The sequence below is a fragment of the Gymnoscopelus microlampas genome, assembly GCF_963454915.1.
Source record: "Gymnoscopelus microlampas genome assembly, chromosome: 12".
NCBI lineage: Eukaryota > Metazoa > Chordata > Actinopteri > Myctophiformes > Myctophidae > Gymnoscopelus > Gymnoscopelus microlampas.
This window is the reverse complement of record NC_139949.1, coordinates 45,884,422-45,910,326: the sequence shown is the minus strand read 5'-3', so window position 1 is coordinate 45,910,326 and position 25,905 is coordinate 45,884,422. Positions and strand designations below refer to the sequence as shown.

The following is a 25,905-nucleotide window of genomic DNA, read 5'->3' as shown; positions in this document are numbered from 1 at the left end:
TTGTGGTTTGGTTTACATCACTGGTTCTCGACCTTTTTAATTTCAAGGATCCCCAGTTTGATACAATTATTATTTATTTATTCATTATCTCTAGGACCCCAATCTACACTGTACAATCCTCAGTGCGTCTTTAACTCTGAGTGTACAAATGCAACCAATGGTTCCATTTCTACACTATCAGTTACAGACCTGTAAGGGTGCTGATATTGAGAACCAGTGCCTTGGAATAAGCCAGCCATCTCAAAATTATAATTCAAGTGCATAGACAGAATTCTAGCATTCAAAGGTAAAGTCAAGAATGACAAACCTAAATCTTACAGTACTACTGGCTTCTGTATGATTGATGTGACACACAATGATGGGGAGAGAGAACCCCCTACTGGTTATTTGTGGTTATGAAAGCCACAAATAGAAGCCTTCTATCTGTGAGCAGAGCAAGTTGTACTACAGCATAAACTAGCACTGCATCATTAGCAGTGGTGGAAAGCAATATACTCAAGCCTACTGTACTGCTTACTTAATTTGATACATTATACTTTTACTCCACTACATCTCATCGCAAATATTGTACTTTTTACTACAATTATTTGAAAACTATAGTTACAAAAAAATCTTCTAAACAGCCTTTGTCCAAGACACGTAGGACAAACAATGTAACAAATATTCCAAATATCCAAAAGTTTTTATTTATACATTTATCAAATCCATTTTTACACAAGCATTCAATTCACGATCTTGAATACATGTGTTAGGATACCATTTAGCTACCACATGGTCATTTAGCTCAATTCATACATACTGTGCATTCATACATAACTACATATACATGTATATTGACTTGAAATTTTTACTTTTAATACAATTGGACAATTGTACTATTTTATTTTTATAACACTGAAGATTTTACAGTATACTGTAGATTGTATTGATAGTCCCAGAGATAATCCTATCAATCTGGGGGTCCTTGCAATAAACAATGTTAAGAATCACTGCTATAATGCACATTGTAAAGTGCTTGGGCGAAAGGCGCTATATAAAAGCACAATTTGCCATTTTAACTAATGATATGAGGCCAATAATGATTATCAATGCCATAGTGAGGTTCATCATGGTCTGAACATATGTCAGAGCGGACCACCTGGATGACAGCAGGTGATTGTTTGGGAAGCCCTGATCTACGTCAGTGATTCTCAACCTTTATCATTTCGAGGACCCCCAATTTGGAATGCATTTAGACCACAGACCATGACTCTGAGAGTGTGCAAATGGAACCAAATGGACATGTAAGGGTTTCATGTGGTTCCATTTGCACACTCTTGGAGTTACAGACCTGTATGGTCCATTTTGTTCCTAACTAAAGGTTAATTTAGCCCCTCCCCTCCTCAAGGACTCCTGGTGGTCCCCGGACTCCATGAGGAGAAGCAGTGGTCTCTAGGGCTAGGCAGTGGAACTGGTGTGAAGTTGGGAGGTGGTGTTGATGAGGTCACTGGGCAGACGATCTCTGGCCTCCAGCATTCGACCCCTGGCTCTGTTAAAGGCCTCTGAGAGAAGAACATGCAAGCATTCATCACACACACAACGAACGACTGTTATAAACTTTAAGTTTAGGAGGACAAACACACATAGTACTGTAGCGGCATAGTACTGTATTAGCCTGCTTGATTGAATGCTCGATTCCGATTGGTCAATCACAGCTTTCAGTGGTCTGTTATTATACAAATTGGCTTTTCGTGTGATTGTACTAAAATCTGTTGGTACAGTACGTACCGTACTTGAGTAAATAAATAGACTTAATTACTTTCCACCACGGGTCCTTACCCATGATGTTATAGACAGCTCCTTGTTGGCTGAAGCCTCCTAGCTGGTCCAGAACAGTCTGTCTCCTTCTCTTCAGCGTGCTGGCATCAACAAACGCCCTACAACGCACACACACGCATACACACACACACACACACACACACACACACACACACACACACACACACACACACACACACAGCACATGTATTTCTTTTTACTTAAGTAACAGTAGCAATACCACAATGTAGAAACACTTTCTTACAAGTAAAATGTTATTTGTGTTGGCTACCACTCACCTGGCATGTTGCATACAGTGCAGGGTAAATGTCACACTGCCAGTGCTTTGAGTACGAAAACCAAAACGACTTAGCCTGTCTCCCTGGAAGAACACACACACACACACACACACACACACACACACACACACACACACACACACACACACACACACACACACACACACACACACACACACACACACACACACACACACACACACACACACACACACACACACACACACACACACACACACACAAGTTTAAAACAACAACCTCAATTTCACTGAATGGCTGACAGTTCTGGGAGTTCTGCAGCACTCCTGTAACTTTGTTCACTGATAAGATAGGGATATGTATTATGTACCAAACACTTAGTTGAAAACAGAAGTATTCTGTACAGGAACAGGTGCAATGTGGCCCAAGCATTAAAAAAAACAGTAACAACAAAAAAGCTATTGCTTACGTTCAAACATGTCAAAATGTTGGATACACAATAATGACTAAAATTACAAATAAAAATAATATAAGTAAAGTAGACATATTTCTGTGTTGTCAGGCTAGTATCAGTGTATTCACTATAGTGAAACTTGCCATAGAGTGAAGTTACACACAATATGCAGAGTTATTACTAATGTAGCACAATATCTATGTTATGTTTTTATGTAACCAAGTCACAAAAAGGTAAGGTTAGTGGAGTTGTGAGCTTACCTTGAAGGTACCAGGTACTCTGACGTAGCTGTGGTCCTCCAGCTCAGGAGAACCTCCAATGAAGAAGCGTCTCAGCTCCGATACCGTCCCTCCTATAGGTCTCCATGTCTGGCACGTCACTGTGTGGTTGCCTGAGGAGCGGCCAAGTACGCACGCCACACACACAAATATAGAAAGAAAATACACACCAAGAGAGAGCATGTATTTTTTACTTCACATAAAACCGTTCTTATCACTTAAATTCCAATCTGGGAAGTAGGAACCCATCGTCAAATAAAAAGGAAAAACAGCGCCCCCAGCGTTTTTCACTTTTTCATTTGACTCTGGGGGGGGGGGAGTGATTAAATAGACCTACGATGACTGGAAACCGGCATTTGGTCTCTGCCCTCAGCCCTCCACTTCCGGTGGTGCGCCTATGTTTTCATTCCCACTAACAATGTTTCTCCACGGAACACTAACACCGTTTTGGTTATAAGCCCACTTGTTTCTATTATGAACAACAAGTTAAAATGTTACTAACTTTCCGTGATTTTGTCGGCTCCGAGGACGCTATCGTTAAATGAGTTTGGGTTTGTTTCCAGTGGGAAGCGAACGCTTCCAGTAAATCCCGCCCACTACATTTGATTGGGTAAAGTCCGGCCTGCTTCCAGATCTGAAGGCACGCCCACTTGTAGGCCAACGCTCAAGCGTTCTGAACGGAGCTCCCGACAGATTCAGTAGTGCAGCTCTGAATCTGTTCTTGAGAGATTACTTAAATTCTGAACATCAAATTATACCTGAACTTAAAACAAATTAAAGTTACCTCTCAGCAACTTAAAAAAAATCAAAGTTACCTCTCAGCAACTTAAACCCTATTTTAGTTTATACTTCGTCGTATGGCAGAGTTGTGTGGTGAAAATAGCCGATCTACATGCTCGCTGTGAGCTTGTAGGTTGGCTATTTTTGACGCACGACACCGTCGTACGACAAAGTATAAAATGGGGCTTGAGCGGTTAAACAGACAGATTGTTGTGTGTTATGTACCGGGTGTTTCAGGAAAGAGCAGGTATCCGTAGCCCTCCAAACGACAGCGCTGCCAGGAGTCCACAGATTGAACCTTGAAATACAACACGGGCCACTGAGATAGACACTCTGTGGCCACAGGACATTGCATAAGTGCAAATATATGTTACACAAATACATATTAACAAACTACTGCATTGGGTCTGAAACCAGTGATGTGTTCTACCGTGGTACGCTGTATACGTAGTATGCTGTAGATTTTTTTCATCGCCACCGTATACCTTCAAAAACTGTTCAAAACAGCGTATCTGACTTCAAAAACTGTTCAAATGCGTGCGCACATTTTTTACATTTAATTAATTATAGACGCGCGCATGCCGTGCGTGTGGGAGGCAGGGAATAATATACCCACTATATAGTATACCCTCCAAAAAAATCTAGAACACACCACTGTCTGAAACGTTTCAATTTCAAGGAACCCATAACTCAGAGAGTGTACAAATGGAGCCAAATGAACCAGTTACAACTCATAATCATAATGCTTTCTAAAAATAATCATAACACATTATAAAGCATTGCTTTTATGATGACTTATAAGGTCAAGTATAAAAGCATTGTAATCAGCTTATAACACTGCATAATCACAGTTATAAGCACTCACAAGTCCTCATAATGAAATCAGAACACATTACAAGGCCTTTAATAATTACTTACAAGGTCATATCATCAGTATCATAACACTAAAACAAACATAACATGCAATGTATGCAAGAACACAAAGCGTTTCTGCCTACACCTCCAGGAATGTGACTTATAATCACACTATAATGCATAACGATGATTATAATACATTATAACATTATAATAATGTATTGCAACTATGGCAATAGTAATACACAAACGATACTTGGAAAAACAAATGTCTATGAGTATGAGTGTCCAGCAATTACAAAATGATATGATACGTGACCTTATGTAAATATCATTTTTAAAACAGGTCCTCCTTCGAGCCGGAATTGAACCAGCGACCTAAGGATGTCCGTTATCCAACTACAGTCCTCCGCTCTACCAGCTGAGCTATCGAAGGGGTGAAACATATGCTAGCAGCTCTACATTGTTTACTGAGCGCCACATGATGACAGACGTGGACAATTCAAGGCCTCAGCCGTCAGCTATGTGCCAGTAGTGAGAATAACTGAAAGAGATGTCACAATGGTTTGTGACGTTCTTTGTTCTTGTGAAATAACAATTTCATAGGTCATTGGTCTTTTACAATATCATATCATGCTTAAAACAAGTCCTCCTTTGTGCCAGAATTTTACCAGTAACATAAGGATGTATGTTTTTTGACTACAGTCCTCCGCTCTGCCAGGTGAGCAATTGAAGGGTTGATAAGGAGATCGTTGCTCAATATTTTTGCCAGACCCAAGGGGTCGGCCTACATGATGCTTTGTCCCTCTTTCGTCCATACATGGCCATAAAATGGTGTATTTTTTTCGTCCCCCTTTCGTACATGGGCATAAAAGGGACCTCGGTTATTCTGGGTCTGGCAAAACTAGGTCTTCTGGTCTTGTTTATTTAGCATCGCATGATGACAGAATCATTCGAGAATCAAGGCCTGCACCGGTGAGCTATCTTGTGTGGCCGTGAGCTATTTGGAATACCAGAAAGACAAAGGAGCTCAGCATTTTCTACATATTTCAGAGGTAGCTGTTCTTTTACAATGTTAGGCTTAAAATCTGTCTTCCCTCGAGACAGAATTGAACCACCATCCTAAGGATGTCTGTTATTTAGCTACAGTCCTCCGCTCTACCAGCTGAGCTATCGAGGGGTTGAAAGACAGTTATTACTGAGCACCACATGATGGCAGACTTGGACAATTCAAGGCCTGCAGAAATGCTGTGTTATGTCTGTCTCTCGCCATTAGAAATGTGCCAGTACTAGCGAGAAAAACTGACAAGGAAAGGTACGTCACAAAGGTCACAATTTGTGACATTCTTTGTTCTTGTGAAATAACAATTTCACAGGCGATTGTTCTTTCACAATAACATGCTTAAAACATGTCCTCCTTCGAGCCGGAATTGAACCAGCGACCTAAGGATGTCCGTTACTCAACTACAGTCCTCCGCTCTACCAGCTGAGCTATCGAAGGGTTGGGACACATTTAGTTGCTCTACATTTTTAAATGAGCACCACATGATGACATTCAAGGCCTGTAGCAATGAACTATCTTGTGTGGTTATGTGCTATGTGACACTACCTGCATTTGGAATAACTGAAAAACAATTGAGTTCACCATGCTGGGGGGTCCCCTACACCCTACATTGAGAACCAGTGTAATAAACCACTGATAGCTTCAGAAACATTATGAACTGACCTTCACTTTCGTTTTCTTTTCTGTGGAACGCCTCAAAACTGAAGGGGAAACTGAAGTGGGCTACGTCATCCTGTAGGAACACACAGCAAACGGGCATTAACCACGTAACCACGCCTAGTTTCCACTGAACTCTGTGTGATGTCCGTAGTTCCATTTAATATACAAAATACTTTCTCTAGTGTTTACGGGTGATCAAAACGATAATTTTAAATTCATGTTAAGTGCATTTGAGTACCTTGAAAAGCGCTCTATAAATACAAATGTTATAATTAACAGTCAAGCAAATGAATTGAACAAAATAGCGTTGTTTTCTTGTTTCGTCTCCGAAATCTGTACTCGAGGTAAATTCCGTATGGGTGAATAAAACTGAAGGATGAGTTTCGCAAGCACATCAGAGATCGTGGAGGTTCCCATTGGAATTAATGGACTAAAATGAATTATGGATATCACACAGAACTCAGTGGAAATGAGTCGTTCACCCTATACACTTTGTCTAATGACAAACAGAAAAATAATAATCTATCTACAAGCAATAGCCTATCTTGTAGATAGGCTATTTTCTGATCATCCAAGTATCTTCTACTTACTCTGCCAGAGCACTTGGTGCGACAGGTCTGTGTGACGCCCGAGAGCGACTGGAACGGCAAGCTGGACCAATCTGAAGCAGTGCAGAGGTTCATACATGTCAGTGAACTGCAGACGACATGGCATTGTCAAAACACAGATATTAACAAACATTCCATAACAACGTGTACTGTAGCTTACTGTTGGGTAACTCCATAAAGAAATGGATATATAAGTTGTCATATTCAAAGCCTTTGGCTGAGACTGGGAAGAGAGAAAGAGATGCATAGAGTAAATGTTAACAGCATAAATGTTATAATGTATATGCACAAGCGTTTTATATAACATGCTCTAAACCCATTAAGAGATGTAGATCTGCTATTTTTGAAAAATCTTGAAAATGTGTGCAAATCTTTGAATATATATATTTTTAAAGCGAACATTTTTAACTCAAATCTTTGCTTCTGGGGGGTCCCTGGAACAACATATTTTGATGGGGTCCGCGGCCAAATACATATAATTTTGGGGGTCCTTGACATGAAAAAAGATTGAGCACCACTGATATAGAAACATAGGTTTTTTCAGAATACTGTTGAAATTTAGGAGACATGTAGAATCGGCTTCAGGTCTTATGGGTTAACCAAAAACGACAAGCACGTAATAAACATGAACAAGTCATCAGGTGGGTTAGAATTAATCGATGTCTGTGGTTGATCAGTTGGTCTAAAAAACAAACAAAACAACAACAACAAAATCACTTGTGGTCTTATTACACAACCCACCTATCTCTCCATTCACCAGCAGACGTAGAACACCAGGAGGAGGCTGTAAGGAGAACAAAAGACTTCATAACAAAGCAAAAGGTAGCATAGCTAGGCTTGATCTTTGTCAGCATTATGTGTACAGCTGAATACTACGAAGCTGTAATTAAAACCACTTCAACACACATTTCCTAAAATGAACCGAAACCTTTACAAACTTTTTTTTGGTAAAGGTTTTGCATAGTTTTTCAGTCTACAAGCTCATAACATTGCAAACTTCTAGATCTGCTAGGATTGAAAAAGATCTGAACATTTCAGATTTGTTTCATCTATAATGACATCTATGGATGCCATGGTTAAAGTGTTATGGGAATGATAGTGTAATGTAAAGTACCACTGATCATTCTGACGAACCAGACATCTTAAAAATGTCATTTGTTTGTGTATGATGTACTGTATGTGCGGTACATTACATAAAAACAACAATAATCAACAAAGGTTGATTATGAAACAACTTTACCATTTCAAACTCCTGTCCAACGAGGCTGTTGAGATATTCTTTGTGCCGTACATACAGCTGTGAACAGGGAAAAACATGTGTTAAAAAGTCAGTGATGCCTAAGAAACTCTTTGTTCAACCATTTCAACCATTCTTCCTGATTGAATCTGTTAGGGCACTAATAATGGTAAAGCACACCCTCTCGTGTAATACTGCTTAAATACGGTACATTAAGCATAATAGAACTCAGTCAGTGTGGTCACCGCACAGGCAAATTCATGCATGAATAACCAAAACAACCATGTGTTATTTGGGACAATTGCTGACAGGGGGAGGCCTTCTGTTCTTTTTATAATGTCGATACCTCTCAGAAAAAGGGATTGAAAAGGGAAGGCAGAGCACTCACGTCTTTGTAAATGTGATGTTCCCTCTGCTTCTCCTCTACGTTCATGGCTGTTGACACATTCTCCACAGTGAGGCGCCATACCTCTTTCTTCTCCCCCTCTGTCTCAATCCTACAACACAGAGACGTGCTACTGGTCAGGCAATACAATGTAGTGATGCCTAGATTACATATAAATATGTCATTATGAAAATAAATATATGGATTAATATAGCAGTAAATATAAATGAGACAATACATTGTGAAATAATACATTTTTCAAAAGACAAGATTAATTTAATACTGGTATTTTTCACAAGTCTTATATCACGATATTGGTATAATAGCAATATGTTGCTCAGCCCTATGTCACAGCATTTGTAAATCTTGATGAAGTGTGAAGAGTTGTTGACTTGCCGGTACGGATCTTTGTCTTTATTGAAGTCTGGTTTGATGATGACAACTCCGTTTCCATCTGCTCTTATGGTTACCAGCAAACACTCACTCTCTTTCTGACCCAGTCTGACAAAACACATCATCAGAATCAGCAATGGACCTCATCATCTATCACAGCTTTTGAATTCTGCTAGATTTAAATGATAATCATAGAAATCTACTGTTGTTTTGTCTTAACAGCAGGACATACAAGAGCACACCTGTGTGTCAAACGTTAACACAGTTTTACTAACTTTCCGGGGGGACTCAGGTCTGCCATGATGTGCATGGTTTGCATGGCACTGTTCACAACATGGCTCCTCTTCACAAACTCCTCTGTAGGCTCCCAGTTAATCATCTTAGATTTGGGGACGCTGGAATCCCTGGAACATGCAGCACATCGCCGGGATGAACAAACTGAGACATCATCCCATCTTTAGAACACAACACAGCTCTTCAATACATTAAGGCAGTGGTTCCCAAGCTTTTCTGGATCAGGGCCCATTTGAAAATCTCAAACGGTTGCGGCCCACCCATCTGACTACTTAACACCGCAGCCGAAAAAAAGTTAAGTAGTCATTAAGCATAAGTCAATCGATTGTGTTCTGGCTTGGATCAATGGAACTAACATAGAATACTTAGTATAAGTTCCTATTTATCGGTATCACAATGAAAACTAGTTGTCTAAAAGATATTTTGCATAATTTATTTTATATTCGTGTTATATTCTCATTAAAATCTTAATGTTTTACCAATTATTTGGGGGCTCACTTGCAATATCATCACGGCCCACAGGTTGAGAATCGCTGTATTAAGGACTACCGTACTACAGGGAGCATTCGCAAAAGTTAGTGCCAGCGTTACTGTGCCGCTAGGTGCTGAGACGGCCAGCGTGTTGTCCTGTAGGGCTGTCACGATTACAAATTTAAGTTGACGATTAATTATCACTCAAATAACTGCGATTAACAATTTAATTGTGTTTCTGTCGTTGAAAATTAATGGAATATTATGAATAAAAATTACTGTTTGCTTTTAGCTTTCGTAAACAAAAGTTGCACAGGGCAGATATGACAAATAACACATATTTAATTACTTTATACTTAAAAATAAATATCAATAGTGGAAATAGCCGATCTATAAGCTGAAAACGCGTCGCATCGCGACGCGTTTTGAGCTTACAGATCAACTATTTCCACTATTTTTGACATTTTTTTTAAATATGACATTTTTTAACATGGAATTGATTATGACGATTATGCAAAAAATAATTGCGATTATATAAAATAAATCCGATTAGACGATTATGTAATAATTGTGACAGGCCTATTGTTCTGTTTCATAAAGTAAGGGTGCATTTGGTTTGGAATTACAGACACGTACGGGTCCATTTGGTTACTATCTATCAATAATTTAGCTGGGGGGGACCCCCTGTACCGCGCGCTGAAACCAGGCGGTGAGTGACCTACACGGTGCGTCTGTCTGCCTGCCTCCTGTGTCTGATGCTGGCCATCCTCTCTGCCAGGAACGTGGGCGTGAACTTGGCTGTGGTCACCAGATCCTGGGTGAGCTGCATTCAGGATGGGAAAAAAACAACAGCTTGTCAAACGAACAATGGATGAAGTTCTTGTTATTATGGCTGCATGTTGTTGCAGTCGGGCAGAAACCTCTTATCTCCATATTTAAACTGTTTCTGTTTTTTTTGGTAAATTTACGCCCTACTTGATCACACTACAGCGTCACACAAAAGCATCAAAAGTAGCAGATCCACAAGCTCCACGGTCCACGACAAGTTTCGAGCTCGTAGATCTGCTACTTTTGCCGTTTTTGAATTTGAAACCTGAAAAGTTAACCGTTTTGGACATAATGAGGTTTCCACCCGACAGAGACGATATATATACTGTATATTGCCCAGCCCTAGTTGTTGCTTGCTATGATGAAAACGGTGTTCTCCTACCAGCTGTTCGAATGGGAGACAGTTGGTGTACGGGTCGTGGTCAGTGTAGGTGAAGATCCTGTGGTTCCGTCTGCCCTTGTTCCTGTTCAGGGCCTTGATGTCTGCATGGTACTGTTTCTCCAGAGGAGTCTGACACACTGCCTCACTCTGATACACATCCGTCTCATACTGCATACACGAGGAGAGAGAGAACCAGTGGTGGAAAAAGTACTCCGATATTTTTCTTATTTTACTTGCAATAATAAAGAAATACTTTGTTACAAGTAAAAGTCCGGAATTCAACATTTACTTGAGTAAAAGTACAAAAGTATTGGCATCAAAATGTACTTAAAGTACCAAAAGTAAAAGTACTAAAATGTTTGAAAATAGCAGATCTACAAGCTCACAACGTGTCGCGATGAGAGACGTTGTGAGCTTGTAGATCGGCTATTTTCAAATAGCCTATGTATAAAATAGGGCTAAAGTGGTTAATGTGTGTTTTATAATAATATAGTAATTGATAATTGTAAAGTAACTAAGTTACTTCACTACAAATAATTGTAGTGGAGTAAAAGTACAATATTTGGAGACGATATGTAGTGGAGTAGAAGTAAAAGTATTGGAAATTGGAAATACGGAAGTAAATGTACTTAGTCACTTTCCACCACTGGAGAGAACCCATTACAAACGTTCCTAACTATCAATATATTTAGCTGGGGACCCCCTGGAGCCCCCTCAAGGACCCCTGGTAGAAGTGGTGGCTGTACCTGACTGAAGAGTTTCTCCTGCCAGCCCACCACCAGCTCCTCTTCATTGTCACCTGGTGGAGAAGGAGACAGCGTCATCGTCACTGTTACTAACACAAACAAACTGCCTACAAACTAGGCCTGGTGCAACTATCATTACGGGGCCAGAGCTCTGCTCTGGACACGTATTGTTATTCACATTATTCTGTCACTTCTTCTTCTGCCACTTTTCGCAGTTCTGGCTGAACCGCGCTGTCGGTTTTTACGAAACTCGGCCATATGGTAGATGGTCATGAAAAACGATCAAAAAATAATTCTCACAATCTTTCGTCCAAAGGTGGCGCTATAGCACTCAATTGAAAATGCCAACTTTGACCAGGTACAACTCATGCCCTGTTTGACCTACAGCCATGAAACTTGGATACACATATGCGTCTCCTCATGCTGAACAACTTTCACACTCTGACTTTTGACCTCTGACCTTTAGATCTCCCACCATTTTGAATTATATGAAAAACAGTCATTGGCTCCTAACTTCTGCATTTTTTCACTTATGGAAAATCCGTTGGAAATTTTTGTAGAAAGTGGTCCAAAGTTCAAGTACGAAACGTTTCGTGCAGATTGCTCAAAAATCCCAGGAGGAGATAGATTTTAACTATTACAGTTTTATGAAAATTATTCATCTGTGCCTAAAACATACATGCAGACTCACATTTCTTTGAAACTTTGCAGAAATGTACAGGGTCATTCCAAATATCACTGAAACCAATCTTACTCCAATTGGCCAAAAGGGGGCGCTATAGCAATTTTTTGAAAAGGCAGACTTTAAACAGGCATAAGTCATGCCTCGTTTGGCCGAAAGTCGTGAAACTTGCTTACACATGTGCCTTGACTCATGAGGAACACACGTATCGATTTGACCATTAAGCTCCGCCCTTAGATTTTCCGCAATTTTGAGCAGTTTGAAAAATACTTGTTTTTGCCAGTTCTGGCTTAACCGTCCATACGCTTTTTACGAAACTCGGCCATATGGTAGATGCTCATGAAAAACTACCAAGAAATAATTCTCACACTCATTCGTCAAAGGGTGGCGCTATAGCACTCAATTGAAAGTGCCAACTTTGAACAGGTACAACTCATGCCCTGTTTGACCTACAACCTTGAAACTTCGATACACACATGCGTCTCTTCATGCCCGACAACTTTCGTGGTCTGACTTTTGACCTCTGACCTTTAGATCGCCCACCATTTTGAATTATATGAAAAACAGTCATTGGCTCCTAACTTCTGCATTTTTTCACTTATGGAAAATCCGTTGGAAATTTTTGTAGGCAGTGGTCCAAAGTTCATGTGTAAAATGTTTCGTGCAGATTGCTCAAAAATCCCAGGAGGAGATAGATTTTAACTATTACAGTTTTATGAAAATTATTCATCTGTGCCTAAAACATACATGCAGACTCACATTTCTTTGAAACTTGGCAGAAATGTACAGGGTCATTCCAAATATCACTGAAACCAATCTCACTCCAATTGGCCAAAAGGGGGTGCTATAGCAATTTTTTGAAAAGGCAGACTTTAAACAGGCATAAGTCATGCCTCGTTTGGCCGAAAGTCGTGAAACTTGCTTACACATGTGCCTTGACTCATGAGGAACACACGTATCGCTTTGACCAGTAAGCTCCGCCCTTAGATTGTCCGCAATTTTGAGCAGTTTGAAAAACACTTAAACCCAGGATTTCTCAGCTATTTGCGTGGAACTGTATCATCTGTGTGATCTCCTTTTTCACAGTTACTTGTCTGTTGGGCCAATGGCGTCTCCCTTAAATGAATGCCTCACAATCTCAAGGTCGCCAGTTCAAGCCTCACTTGATGCAGACTTAATTTAAGTTGAATTGCAAACAACATGACTGTATCAATGAATACATGTGCAAATGGTAAAGATGACCTGAAATGCTTATTTGAGAGTACGTTTTTTCAACGTATGACATACTTCATTCTGAAAATAGCTGATCTACAATCTCACAACTTTTCATGGTTTGTGAGCTTGTAGATCGGCTACTTTCACTAGTTTTGGTTGGAGGAGATTTACAATTTTTTCATTGGTAAATGGTTTGTGAACGAGTGATCTTAGTGTTAGTGAAACAGGGGCTTGGTTCATGAAAGAAGGCAAGAGTTTATGATCTTCAACAGACAATATCAGCCTGGACAAGGCTATAGCACTATAGGTAGTGTTGCAGCCTATTAGTCTGAAGGTTGAGAGTTCGAATCCTGTTAATGGCAGTAGGTTGAGATGTCCAATCAAACCATTATGTTTCCATCTCTCTCTCTCATCAATCTATTGTTTCCATGTCACTCTCTCTCTTCAATCTATTCCGTTTGCATGTGTCTCTCTCTCTCTCTCTATTCACTGGCCCCGTATTATCGCTGCTTGCAGCTATATTACGAATTGTTTTTCGCTCCCTCTCAATTCAAGGCTAATCTTAGTTCTGGCTTAACTGTGCTGTCGCTTTTTACGAAACTCGGCCATATGGTAGATGGTTATGAAAAACGATCAAGAAATAATTCTCACAATCTTTCGTCAAAAGGTGGCGCTATAGCACTCAATTGAAAATGGCAACTTTGAACAGGTACAACTCATGCCCTGTTTGACCTACAGCCATGAAACTTGGACACACATATGCGTCTCCTCATGCTGAACAACTTTCACCCTCTGACTTTTGACCTCTGACCTTTAGATCTCCCACCATTTTGAATTATATGAAAAACAGTCATTGGCTCCTAACTTCTGCATTTTTTCACTTATGGAAAATCCGTTGGAAATTTTTGTAGGCAGTGGTCCAAAGTTCAAGTGTTAAAAACTTCGTGCAGATTGCTCAAAAATCCCAGGAGAAGATAGATTTTAACTATTACAGTTTTATGAAAATTATTCATCTGTGCCTAAAACATACATGCAGACTCACATTTCTTTGAAACTTTGCAGAAATGTACAGGGTCATTCCAAATATCACTGAAACCAATCTTACTCCAATTGGCCAAAAGGGGGCGCTATAGCAATTTTTTGAAAAGGCAGACTTTAAACAGGGATAAGTCATGCCTCGTTTGGCCGAAAGTCGTGAAACTTGCTTACACATGTGCCTTGACTCATGAGGAACACACGTATCGATTTGACCAGTAAGCTCCGCCCTTAGATTTTCCGCAATTTTGAGCAGTTTGAAAAATACTTGTTTTTGCCAGTTCTGGCTTAACCGTGCATACGCTTTTTACGAAACTCGGCCATATGGTAGATGCTCATGAAAAACTACCAAGAAATAATTCTCACACTCATTCGTCAAAGGGTGGCGCTATAGCACTCAATTGAAAGTGCCAACTTTGAACAGGTACAACTCATGCCCTGTTTGACCTACAACCATGAAACTTCGATACACACATGCGTCTCTTCATGCCCGACAACTTTCGTGGTCTGACTTTTGACCTCTGACCTTTAGATCTCCCACCATTTTGAATTATATGAAAAACAGTCATTGGCTCCTAACTTCTGCATTTTTTCACTTATGGAAAATCCGTTGGAAATTTTTGTAGGCAGTGGTCCAAAGTTCAAGTGTTAAAAATTTCGTGCAGATTGCTCAAAAATCCCAGGAGGAGATAGATTTTAACTATTACAGTTTTATGAAAATTATTCATCTGTGCCTAAAACATACATGCAAGACTCACATTTCTTTGAAACGTTGCAGTAATGTAGAGAGTCATTCCAAATATTACTGAAACCAATCTCACTCCAATTGGCCAAAGGGGGGCGCTATAGCAATTTTTTGAAAATGCAAACTTTAAACAGGCAAAAGTCATGCCTTGTTTGGCCGAAAGTCGTGAAACTTGCTTACACTTGTGCCTTGACTCATGAGGAACACATCTATCGCTTTGACCATTAAGCTCCGCCCTTAGATTTTCTGCAATTTTGAGCAGTTTGAAAAACACTTAAACCCAGGATTTTTCAGCTATTTGTGTGAAACTGTATCATCTGTGTGATCTCCTTTTTCACGGTTACTTGTCTGTTGGCCAATGGCGTCTCCCTTAAATGAATGCCTCACAAACTCAAGGTAGCCAGTTCAAGCCTCACTTGATGCAGACTTAATTTAAGTTGAATTGCAAACAACATGACTGTATCAATGAATACATGTGCAAATGGTAAAGATAACCTGAAATGCTTATTTGAGAGTACGTTTTTTCAACGTATGACATACTTCATTCTGAAAATAGCTGATCTACAATCTCACAACTTTTCATGGTTTGTGAGCTTGTAGATCGGCTACTTTCACTAGTTTTGGTTCTGAGGAGATGTACAATTTATTCATTGGTAAATGGTTTGTGAACGAGTGATCTTAGTATTAGTGAAACAGGGGCTTGGTTCATGAAAGAAGGCAAGAGTTTATGATCTTCAACAGACAATATCAGCCTGGACAAAGCTACAGCACTATGGTAGTGTTGCAGCCTATTAGTCTGAAGGTTGAGAGTTCGAATCCTGTTAATGGCAGTAGGTTGAGATGTCCAATCAAACCATTATGTTTCCATCTCTCTCTCTCATCAATCTATTGTTTCCATGTCACTCTCTCTCTCTTCAATCTATTCCGTTTCCATGTCTCTCTCTCTCTCTATTCACTGGCCCCGTATTATCGCTGCTTGCAGCTATATTGATAATTGTTTTTCGCTCCCTCTCAATTGAAGGCTGCTCTTAGTTCTGGCTGAACCGTGCTTTCGCTTTTTACGAAACTCGGCCATATGGTAGATGGTCATGAAAAACGATCAAGAAATAATTATCACAATCTTTCGTCAAAAGGTGGCGCTATAGCACTCAATTGAAAATGCCAACTTTGAACAGGTACAACTCATGCCCTGTTTGACCTACAGCAATAAAACTTCAATACACACATGTGTCTACTCATGATGAACAACTTTCACACTCTGACTTTTGACCTCTGACCTTTAGATCTCCCACCATTTTGAATTATATGAAAAACAGTCATTGGCTCCTAACTTCTGCATTTTTTCACTTATGGAAAATCCGTTGGAAATTTTTGTAGGCAGTGGTCCAAAGTTCAAGTGTTAAACGTTTCGTGCAGATTGCTCAAAAATCCCAGGAGGAGATAGATTTTAACTATTACAGTTTCATGAAAATTATTCATCTGTGCCTAAAACATACATGCAGACTCACATTTCTTTGAAACTTTGCAGAAATGTACAGGGTCATTCCAAATATCACTGAAACCAATCTTACTCCAATTGGCCAAAAGGGGGCGCTATAGCAATTTTTTGAAAAGGCAGACTATAAACAGGCATAAGTCATGCCTCGTTTGGCCGAAAGTTGTGAAACTTGCTTACACATGTGCCTTGACTCATGAGGAACACATGTATCGATTTGACCATTAAGCTCCGCCCTTAGATTGTCCGCAATTTTGAGCAGTTTGAAAAACACTTAAACCCAGGATTTTTCAGCTATTTGCGTGAAACTGTATCATCTGTGTGATCTCCTTTTTCACAGTTACTTGTCTGTTGGGCCAATGGCGTCTCCCTTAAATGAATGCCTCACAATCTCAAGGTCGCCAGTTCAAGCCTCACTTGATGCAGACTTAATTTAAGTTGAATTGCAAACACCATGACTGTATCAATGAATACATGTGCAAATGGTAAAGATAACCGGAAATGCTTATTTGAGAGTACGTTTTTTCAACGTATGACATACTTTATCTGAAAATAGCTGATCTACAATCTCACAACTTTTCATGGTTTGTGAGCTTGTAGATCGGCTACTTTCACTAGTTTTGGTTCTGAGGAGATGTACAATTTCTTCATTGGTAAATGGTTTGTGAACGAGTGATCTTAGTGTTAGTGAAACAGGGGCTTGGTTCATGAAAGAAGGCAAGAGTTTATGATCTTCAACAGACAATATCAGCCTGGACAAAGCTATAGCACTATAGGTAGTGTTGCAGCCTATTAGTCTGAAGGTTGAGAGTTCGAATCCTGTTAATGGCAGTAGGTTGAGATGTCCAATCAAACCATTATGTTTCCATCGCTCTCTCTCATCAATCTATTGTTTCCATGTCACTCTCTCTCTCTTCAATCTATTCCGTTTCCATGTCTCTCTCTCTCTCTATTCACTGGCCCCGTATTATCGCTGCTTGCAGCTATATTTTTTTTCTTAGGATTTATTCTATCGACTACTTTTTTGATTAATCAAATAGTCGAGAAACGTGTTTTTTAAATGTTTTAAATATATCAACAAATTGATTAACCACTAAAGCGTTATTTTAGACAACGTGTCGCATCGTGTCACGTTGTGAGCTTGTCTATTTGAACATTATTTTGGATAAAAAAAAAACGTTTTGCCTATAATGACATGACTAAAATATGAATTGATTATTTTCAAATTTGCGACTATCGATTTTTATGATCGATTAGTTAAATGAACTGTTGCAGCCTGTAAATAAAGCATTATAGATGTCAGAATAACAGAAATTCAGTCCACTCGCCGTACGGTACCTGCTGGGGCTTGTTGGTTGAGCGTGTCCAGTTCAATGACTGGTCTGTCCTGCTGGGACAGGACCTGCTGCTGAAGGTGTTGGGACAGAGCTGCTGTGGAGGTAATCCTCTCAACACGCACCCTGAGAGAGCAACACACACAAACACTGTCAAATACACACACATTGATTGATTGATTGATTGATTGAATACTTTATTAGCAGTTTGCAGGACTGGAAAGTACAGTTCAATACAAGGTCAGCTAAGAGGATTTAAACCCAAGAAAGCCTACGGCTTGTTTCCATTGGCCATTGGGGTCCTTTGTACTCACTTCATAGAGACATTTAATGACAGGCAGATATGCACTAATATGCAAAACATCATAAAAACAGACTACATCCTCTCTGCCATAGTACACAGTCTACAGACTGTGTAGTATATATTATCTATTTAGTGGGTTTTCTGCAAAAAATATGGATTTCACATTCATTATCTAGATAGAATATATTTTCATTGAATATCTGTCTTGAGAGATACTATCCTGATATATATATAACAGTATATTATGTTAACAGTGTGTAAACGGGCCCATTGGTATTTGCCTCATAAGATGAAATAATGAAAATCAAGGCTATTCAAAAACCGTCCATAGTCAGAAAGATCTTGCACGTGAGCCAGTGTTGTTTACTATCGTTTCTATAGCAACCATGCAGCCACAGTAAACTACCCTAAAAACACCAACCAAATCTTTTCACAATCATGACTTACTTGACCCTCATGTTTTTGACATGGTCCCTGGAGCGGTACACAGCCTCTCCTGTGTCGGTGTTCCATCCATCTGTCATGTCTGGATCATTAAATCTGATGATTATGTCTTCTTACACACAGGAGATCAGAACCAGTTGAGTTAAAGTTGTTTATACCTAAGTAATAACGTCTAGTCTGCCGCTTGCTGCTCTGTCAACAGAACATCATCTACGTGTCACTGCAGGAACAACAAAAAGTTACGGGGGAGAAACAGTTTTAAGAAGGTACCCATTAGATTAGATCACAATCCATATAGGTTTAAATCGTTCACCGCTTCTGTGATTATTAGCCGATTAGCTGCTAGCTAACAACAATAACAATATCACTTCCGCTTCCGGATTTCAAAATAAAAACCTACAGGCACTAGTGTTGCCATGTACGCCTATTATAAGCGACTTTGGAATTGTTTTTCTGTAAGGTTGCTTTAAATATTGGTAGTTGCGGCGGGTTGCGGTATTTTGGCCTTGTTTCTAAAGTGTAGTTGCTTATTTGGTCTTGTTTACTAATGTTGTTTAAACCAATGTTTCTCAAACATGTTCAAGTCAAGAACCCCCATTAATATGTATTTGTCTGCGGACCCCCATCTGAAAAGATTTGTGTTGCTAAAATGTCAAAATGTTTTCAAGATTTTTTTAAAAATAGCAGATGTACATGTTTAAAGGAATATAAGGGCTCGCTTCTTTTGTGCTTGTTTTCATAGCTCTCTCTCAAAACATGCCAACACTGACAGGCACCATCACCTGTCCAAAAACAGCTGGCACGAATAACAGCGAAAATAAAATGCACAAGCACATAGTTTCATAATTTAACCTTTAAAAGCTCCAAAGCGGTGAAAGCGCCCAACTCGCTGCTTGGACCCATAATTATTCACACATAAATTCATTCAGTTTAAGATGGGAGGGCTACACAGCCCTTCGATCCTTCCTTTAGAGGCAAAAAAAATACCACATGCCACGTCGCTAAGCAACAGTCCAAAACAAAATGATTTCTATGCTGACTATTGTGTTTACCATACGTTTGGTAAACACACACAAACAGGTGTTGTAAGAAGCAGTATTCACTCATAACACACTTAAAACTTAACATCTACACGAGCATAGCTCATCATCAACCAACCACACATTATAGCCTATCTAACATTATTTATAGCTTTTTTTTCAGGTGTCACCATGGCTGGGACCGTTCTATGTGAACCGTTTGAGCTGTACAACATTCTTAACCAGTACACCCACCTCCCCAAGCTGGCACAGATCAACTACCTCTGTTTAATTGGTGAGTGGATGAGATTCAATTCAATATGTGTACCCAGGTATTCATATTTAACCTCCCCATCTCTCTAGTTTGATAGGTGTGATGGTGGCACAGCTTTGAAGGCATGTTTAAGTGTAATTACCTATTCCCCAGATGCCCGTGAAAAGCAACATTACAATGACAGTCATATCATCACAGCTAAAAATGCTAAAAGGGTATGATAACTCTTGCTCCATCTTCTCATCCAGCCTTTGGCATGCACAGATACAGTATATATAGGCTATACCAAGAAACAGATATTTAGCACACAACTGATCAACATCTCTCTTTAATCACCATTTTCCAGGATTCTGAAGGTGCATTCATGATACCAGAGACAGTGGAGGTTGAGAGCATGCAGTACATAGTGGTCTATGACAGTGACACAACATGTCTCCAAGGGTTAGGTAAGGCTTATGTAGGCTGTTGTTGTTGTTTGATGTATATGCCTTTTGGTCTATATGCCTGGGTTTAACCACTGCACCACCAACTAAGTTCTCAAATGAGTCGAAAAATAAGATTGAGACAGTCAATGAGGCAATGAAAATGTTTCATAACTACAACACTTTCAATGAGTTGCGGACAACTTCTTGAAATATCCCACAAAGCATGACTCAAACTTCTGACTAATCTTATAGGTGAAGCCATTGAATGTGCTGAGGTCCTGGCAAAATCCAGCTTCTGTCCTGTCTATATGATGAAAGGAGGTTATCGGAAGTTCTCAGCGCTGTATCCTTTCTTCAGAACAACAAAAATCATGTACACCATCAGGGTAATGTCCTTGTTCCTGATGCCACCTGTTTTGTTAACATTCAGGGTTCAATTTGCTGGGGAGATGGGGGGGATCCATGCCTGTGCTTTTGATATCCCCGGCCCTCTGGTCATTCATTCTTATGGCCATTGGGTATATGTTTTATCTCTGCATTGGTCAGACTGAAGTAAAAATATATTTCCTTTTTTAGAAATGTAGACTGTCTGATATGTTTGATAATATCACAATTTAACAATTTAATAAAATCTTGGAATCCCTATTTTCTAGAAACACATTTTCGCTATTTGTTGTACGAAGAAGTATCTAGGACAAGTGGTTAACAAATCGAACCATGGTTGGATTCACCATTTACATTTACGTGGGCCATTTCATTAAAATAGTTGAGTTATTTTGATTGGATAGTGCTTGTAAGCTGTGGTTGTTGGACATTCACCAGGAGCTGGAAGATCTCAAACCCTATCCAGTGGAGATCTTAGCAGGCCTGCTGTTTATGGGGGACTCCAAACAAGCAACCGATCGCAAAATCCTTGAGCACCTGAAAATTACCACAATGGTTAATATCTCCCAGAGCAACATTCTTGAGTAAGGCATGCCTTGATATTTGAAATGCATAAGGAAAATATGCTGCATTTTGTGACAATATTATTTGATTGATGCTGTCTTTCAAAACAAATGTACATACATACATATATATATATTTATATCAATATATGTTTGTATATTTATTTATTTATTTATGTATTCATTCATTCATTCTTTCATTAATTTTTAGGTTTGAACAGGGAAATCATGCCATTCTTAACATACACATCACAGATTCAGTGATGGCTGATATATACAAAAGAGGGGATATGCACTTTTATTGGTAATTAGTCCCCATCATGCTTAAATGTATTTGACTTAATACTGTGTATTCTACTGTTTATATATATCATTTATAATTGTGTCCACCATTATGTTTCTACAAACACCCACATTCATTGCTAATCCTCTCTTCTGCCTCTTACCTATATATTTAGGTTCACGTTTAAATGTGGGGTCTCCTGTCTTGATATGTTCCACTCACGGCATAAGTCGCTGTAGTACTGTAACCATCGCCTTCCTCATGCATCACCTGAAATACACACTGGAGGCAAGTTCTGTTCATTTGTCTTCCCAGCTCAGTGGCCTTAGCTTGTGATTAGACTTGTGGTTCCCAAACCTTTTTAGGTCGACAGCCAAAAGAGAAATTTGATGTCTCCCCGGGACCCAAACTATAGTGAAAATAGCTGATCTAGAAGCTCACAACGAGACGCGCTGCCAGCTTGTAGATCTGCTATATTCATTGCTTCTTAAACATTTTTATATTTCTTTTATTTATGGCATTTTTTAATTTTATTTATGAAATAGGCCTACTTTTGAAACATTTTGGAATTGTTGAAACTGATGAAAAGTTGTGATTTTTTTAAAATCAAGACTTTTGAAATAATACAAAAAAAGAAAAAAAAAAGAAAAGGGGATTTACTCGTGAGTTGCGACCCATACAAATGTTCTGTAGATTCACTGGGTTTTGGGCCTCTGTCCTTTCTCTCTGCATTCAGTCTGCACTCTGACCAGCAAAACTGAGAAGATGAACATTGTAATTGATAAGGGTGGTATGTCTGTATGTTGTTCTCATTCGTATTTGTGCCATTTAAAGAATATACATCGGCAGCTTATAATCTGCATGGGGGACAGTGTATACACTCCAGTGGTTCCTAAGGAAATCTCAGAAATCTCCCAAAGTAGCCGATCTACAAGCTATCGGCTAGATAGTATGACGTTCATACTATCTAGCCGATTGAAACTGTTGTCACATTGTTGGTTTTCTCTCCTGTTTAAATTTGGAAAGGATTTTCACTGTGACGCCATTGCTGGTGTCTCTTCAGAGTACCTAACTGACTGAAACTAGTGTTACAATATTTACAGAGGTAAGGTTTTTCTCCAGTGTGAACACGCTGGTGTCTCTTCAGGTTAGGTAACTGAATGAAACTTTTGTCACATTGCTGACAGAGATAAGGTTTTTCTCCAGTGTGAACACGCTGGTGTCTCTTCAGGTTAGGTAACTGAATGAAACTTTTGTCACATTGGTGACAGAGGTAAGGTTTTTCGCCAGTATGGATACGCTGGTGTCTCTGCAGAGAACCAACCTCAGTGGCCACAGTTACATGGACAGTTGTATTCGGAATGAATACACTTCTATTCGGAATGAATGAATGGATGAATTCATTCCGAATAGATTTGCTCATGTAAACACCCCAATTGGAATAGAATATTCCATTCCAGTCTGACCCGAATGCATTTTCATTCGGAATAGGAGGGGTGGTATAGACCGTTTGAATCGGGTTAAATCAATCGGAATTGACCATGTAAACACTTTATTCCAAACGCTCCTGTCTGTTTGGAATACATGCATTCCTTCGCGCATGTCCGTGCTTAGTAGGGCTGTCAGAATTGTCCAAAAATGACCTATCAAAACTCTAATTCGGCCACGGTTGGTGCTGAGAAGCGCTCGCTCCTGCGGGATAAAATTAATGTTTCTAATAGCATCATTTAATAAGCCTGTAATGGTTAAGCCCAGACTTGTCCAGGAGAACGGACGCTCCGAGGATTGCTGGCCTAGGCTACACTTATATAGGCTATGGATCTTTTTCTAAACAGGTATTTTAGTCCTCAGTTTTTAAAAAGAATCCCTGGCCACATGACAAAGATTTTTTTTTTAAATCCCTATCCACACGTAAACGCAGAAACGCATTGATCATAGACTGTAGTGTTGCGCTCTCTCTCTCTCTCTCTCTCTCTCTCTCTCTCTCTCTCTCTCTCTCCATTTATTATTATAATGACCATGTGCGAATGCGCGATGACATCATCGTACGGTACCTACATGAGAAATGTGACAAATACTATAGGCTAGCCTACGTTTTACCGTGTCTGGTACCAATACAAAAAAAGAAACTGGTCTGAACTTGTAGATCTGCTACTTTTGCATTAAAACGGCGATGACAAAGGAGCACAGGCTTGCACCGCATACAACTCTGCCTGGTGCGTTGCTTCCGGGCCTGCCTACGACCGATAGACCTCCGCCGCGGAGGCACAAGGGGGCTATTGCCTCCTCCCATGCCCACCAGGGGAAGCTCTGCTCTGGGTAGTGGCCCCTGGTCCATGCCCGGGCGTAGGCGGGAACCACTTTGCGCATGTCAAAAGTTATATTCTGAATGAATGCTTTGGTCATGTAAACGAGGAATACTTTTATTCAGGTCCCATGTAAACAGGTGAGTGGATCAGATTCCTCTATTCAGAATGAGTTCATTCGGAATTAATTAATTCTGAATGAATACATGATGGTCCATGTAACTGTGGCCACTGAAACTCTTGTTACATTGTTGACAGAGGTAAGGTTTTTCTCCAGTGTGGACACGCTGGTGTCTCTGTAGAGAATCTAAAACACTGAAACTCTTGTCACATTGTTGACAGACGTAAGGCTTTTCTCCTGTGTGGACACGATGGTGTTTCTCCAGCTGACCTAACCGTCTGAAACCCTTGTCACACTGTTTACATATGTGGGTTTTCGTTCCTGTGTAAGTCAGATGATGTGTCTTAAATTCTTCTAAAATCTGAGTCTGGGAAGACTGGGGGCTCACTCCTTCCAGGAGTGGAGGTTCATCATCAAAGCTGCTGGTATACATTGTATACATGTGTATATCTACTGGGAGCTGGAACACTTGTTGTTCTCTCTCTCTCTCTCTCACTCTCTCTGTGTCTCTCTCACCACTCTCTGTCTCTCCTTCTATCCGTCTCTGTATAAACTCTCTGTAGGACAATCATGTTAATAAGACATTACATCTCAGATGAAGTGGAGGTCTAAAGGTATTTTCACATCTTATACAGTTGAACAGAGCTCTGCTGTGATGACATGCACAACACAAACTGTTGCTGTGCATTTTAAACAACGTTGATTTGTGCAGGTAGTGTTGCACTTTGTACATGCGTGTCCTGAACTTGTCACGTTCTCATTAATGGACTCCATCACCGTATTTGGAGAGAGCCCAGTTATGTTCATTAGAGCCTTACCCATTACACATTTGTTGTAGACTACTGATTAGAAGTTCAAAATCTTGAAATAATTTAAACAAAATGTAGATTAGATAAAGGTTCTATTTGAGTTTTATTGCCAGACCCAGAGGGTCGGCCTACATGAGGCTTTGTCCCTCTTTCGTCTATACATGGGCATAAAAGGGACCTCGGTTATTCTGGGTCTGGCAGAACCAGGTCTCCTGGTCTTGTATTTTAATTACTAGAGGTTTGGTAAACAGTGGGTCCCCAACCTCCCACTCTCAGGGTGGACACACGTATTAATTTAATAAAAGTGTCCACCCTGAGACTGGGAGGTTGAGTCATACCAAAGACTTTCAAAATGTTAACGCCTCCCTGCTTGGCACTCAGCATCAAGGCTTGGATCGGATAAGTCCCTGTGACATACAGTGCTAGTGTCATGTCCATGTGGGGTACTTGTATGGTTGGGGGATGTACTTGTACATCAAGCTGCCTCACAACACAACAGAATCTGACTCCTGTCCTATGGGCCACTTGGCTCAGGGCTAGTGGTAGTACCCAGGGGCCAATTGCTATATTTACTTCCGAGGAAAGTGTTGTCCTAGATATTATATTAAAATAACATTGTCATGTTCCATTTTCAGGAGGCTTGGGAGTATGTCCTTAAACGTAAAACCAACATGAGGCCCAACAGAGGATTTGTGCAACAGCTGTCAGACTGGGAACTTCACACTACAGGAAAGCGACTGGCTGATATTTCTGAACCAAACTTTTGAAAAAGGAATTGACTGACAGCATCGTAAAAATAACTCATTTGCTTCTAAGTGAAGGACTACAATTTACAGTTTTGTGATATATTATAAAACCATTCATATTGTGTGTTGTTTCTCTGCTAATATATAAGCCCATTCCAGTAAATGTAAGTATCAGAAATAAAATGTAGCAGTTTTTTAAGGCCTTTTTTTGT

The 25,905-nt window shown here is 39.8% G+C and overlaps 2 protein-coding genes across 2 annotated transcripts; one reads left to right on the top strand and one right to left on the bottom strand.

Moving 5' to 3' along the window:
* Positions 1-698: 698 nt before the first annotated feature.
* mks1 (MKS transition zone complex subunit 1) lies at positions 699-19,087 on the bottom strand. The gene is made up of 18 exons (XM_084074859.1): positions 18,767-19,087; positions 18,020-18,141; positions 11,510-11,562; positions 10,764-10,931; positions 10,276-10,376; positions 9,064-9,192; positions 8,792-8,896; positions 8,399-8,507; positions 8,014-8,070; positions 7,515-7,557; positions 6,934-6,996; positions 6,756-6,826; positions 6,169-6,238; positions 3,813-3,920; positions 2,790-2,920; positions 2,097-2,179; positions 1,819-1,916; positions 699-1,541 (listed from the first exon to the last, which is right to left on the bottom strand). The coding sequence occupies exons 1-18, from the start codon at positions 18,841-18,843 to the stop codon at positions 1,438-1,440; spliced, it is 1,692 nt and encodes a 563-aa protein (XP_083930985.1). The 5' UTR covers positions 18,844-19,087; the 3' UTR covers positions 699-1,437.
* An 887-nt stretch (positions 19,088-19,974) lies between these two features.
* Positions 19,975-25,714, top strand: styxl1 (serine/threonine/tyrosine interacting-like 1; the record flags this gene model as incomplete). Its single annotated transcript, XM_084074340.1, has 7 exons — positions 19,975-20,077; positions 20,210-20,271; positions 20,403-20,502; positions 20,734-20,867; positions 21,304-21,385; positions 21,887-21,999; positions 25,583-25,714. 7 exons carry the CDS (start codon positions 19,975-19,977, stop codon positions 25,712-25,714), a joined length of 726 nt encoding a protein of 241 aa, XP_083930466.1.
* Between the last annotated feature and the right edge of the window lie 191 nt (positions 25,715-25,905).

Coding starts and splice junctions, on each gene's coding strand:
- mks1 (XM_084074859.1), bottom strand. CDS start 18,843: ATGACAGATGGATGGAACACCGACACAGGAGAGGCTGTGTACCGCTCC. Junction 10,932..11,509: donor AGGAGAAACTCTTCAGTCAG/GTACAGCCACCA, acceptor TCGTGTATGCAG/TATGAGACGGATGTGTATCA. Junction 6,997..7,514: donor GCTGGTGAATGGAGAGATAG/GTGGGTTGTGTA, acceptor CTCTCTTCCCAG/TCTCAGCCAAAGGCTTTGAA.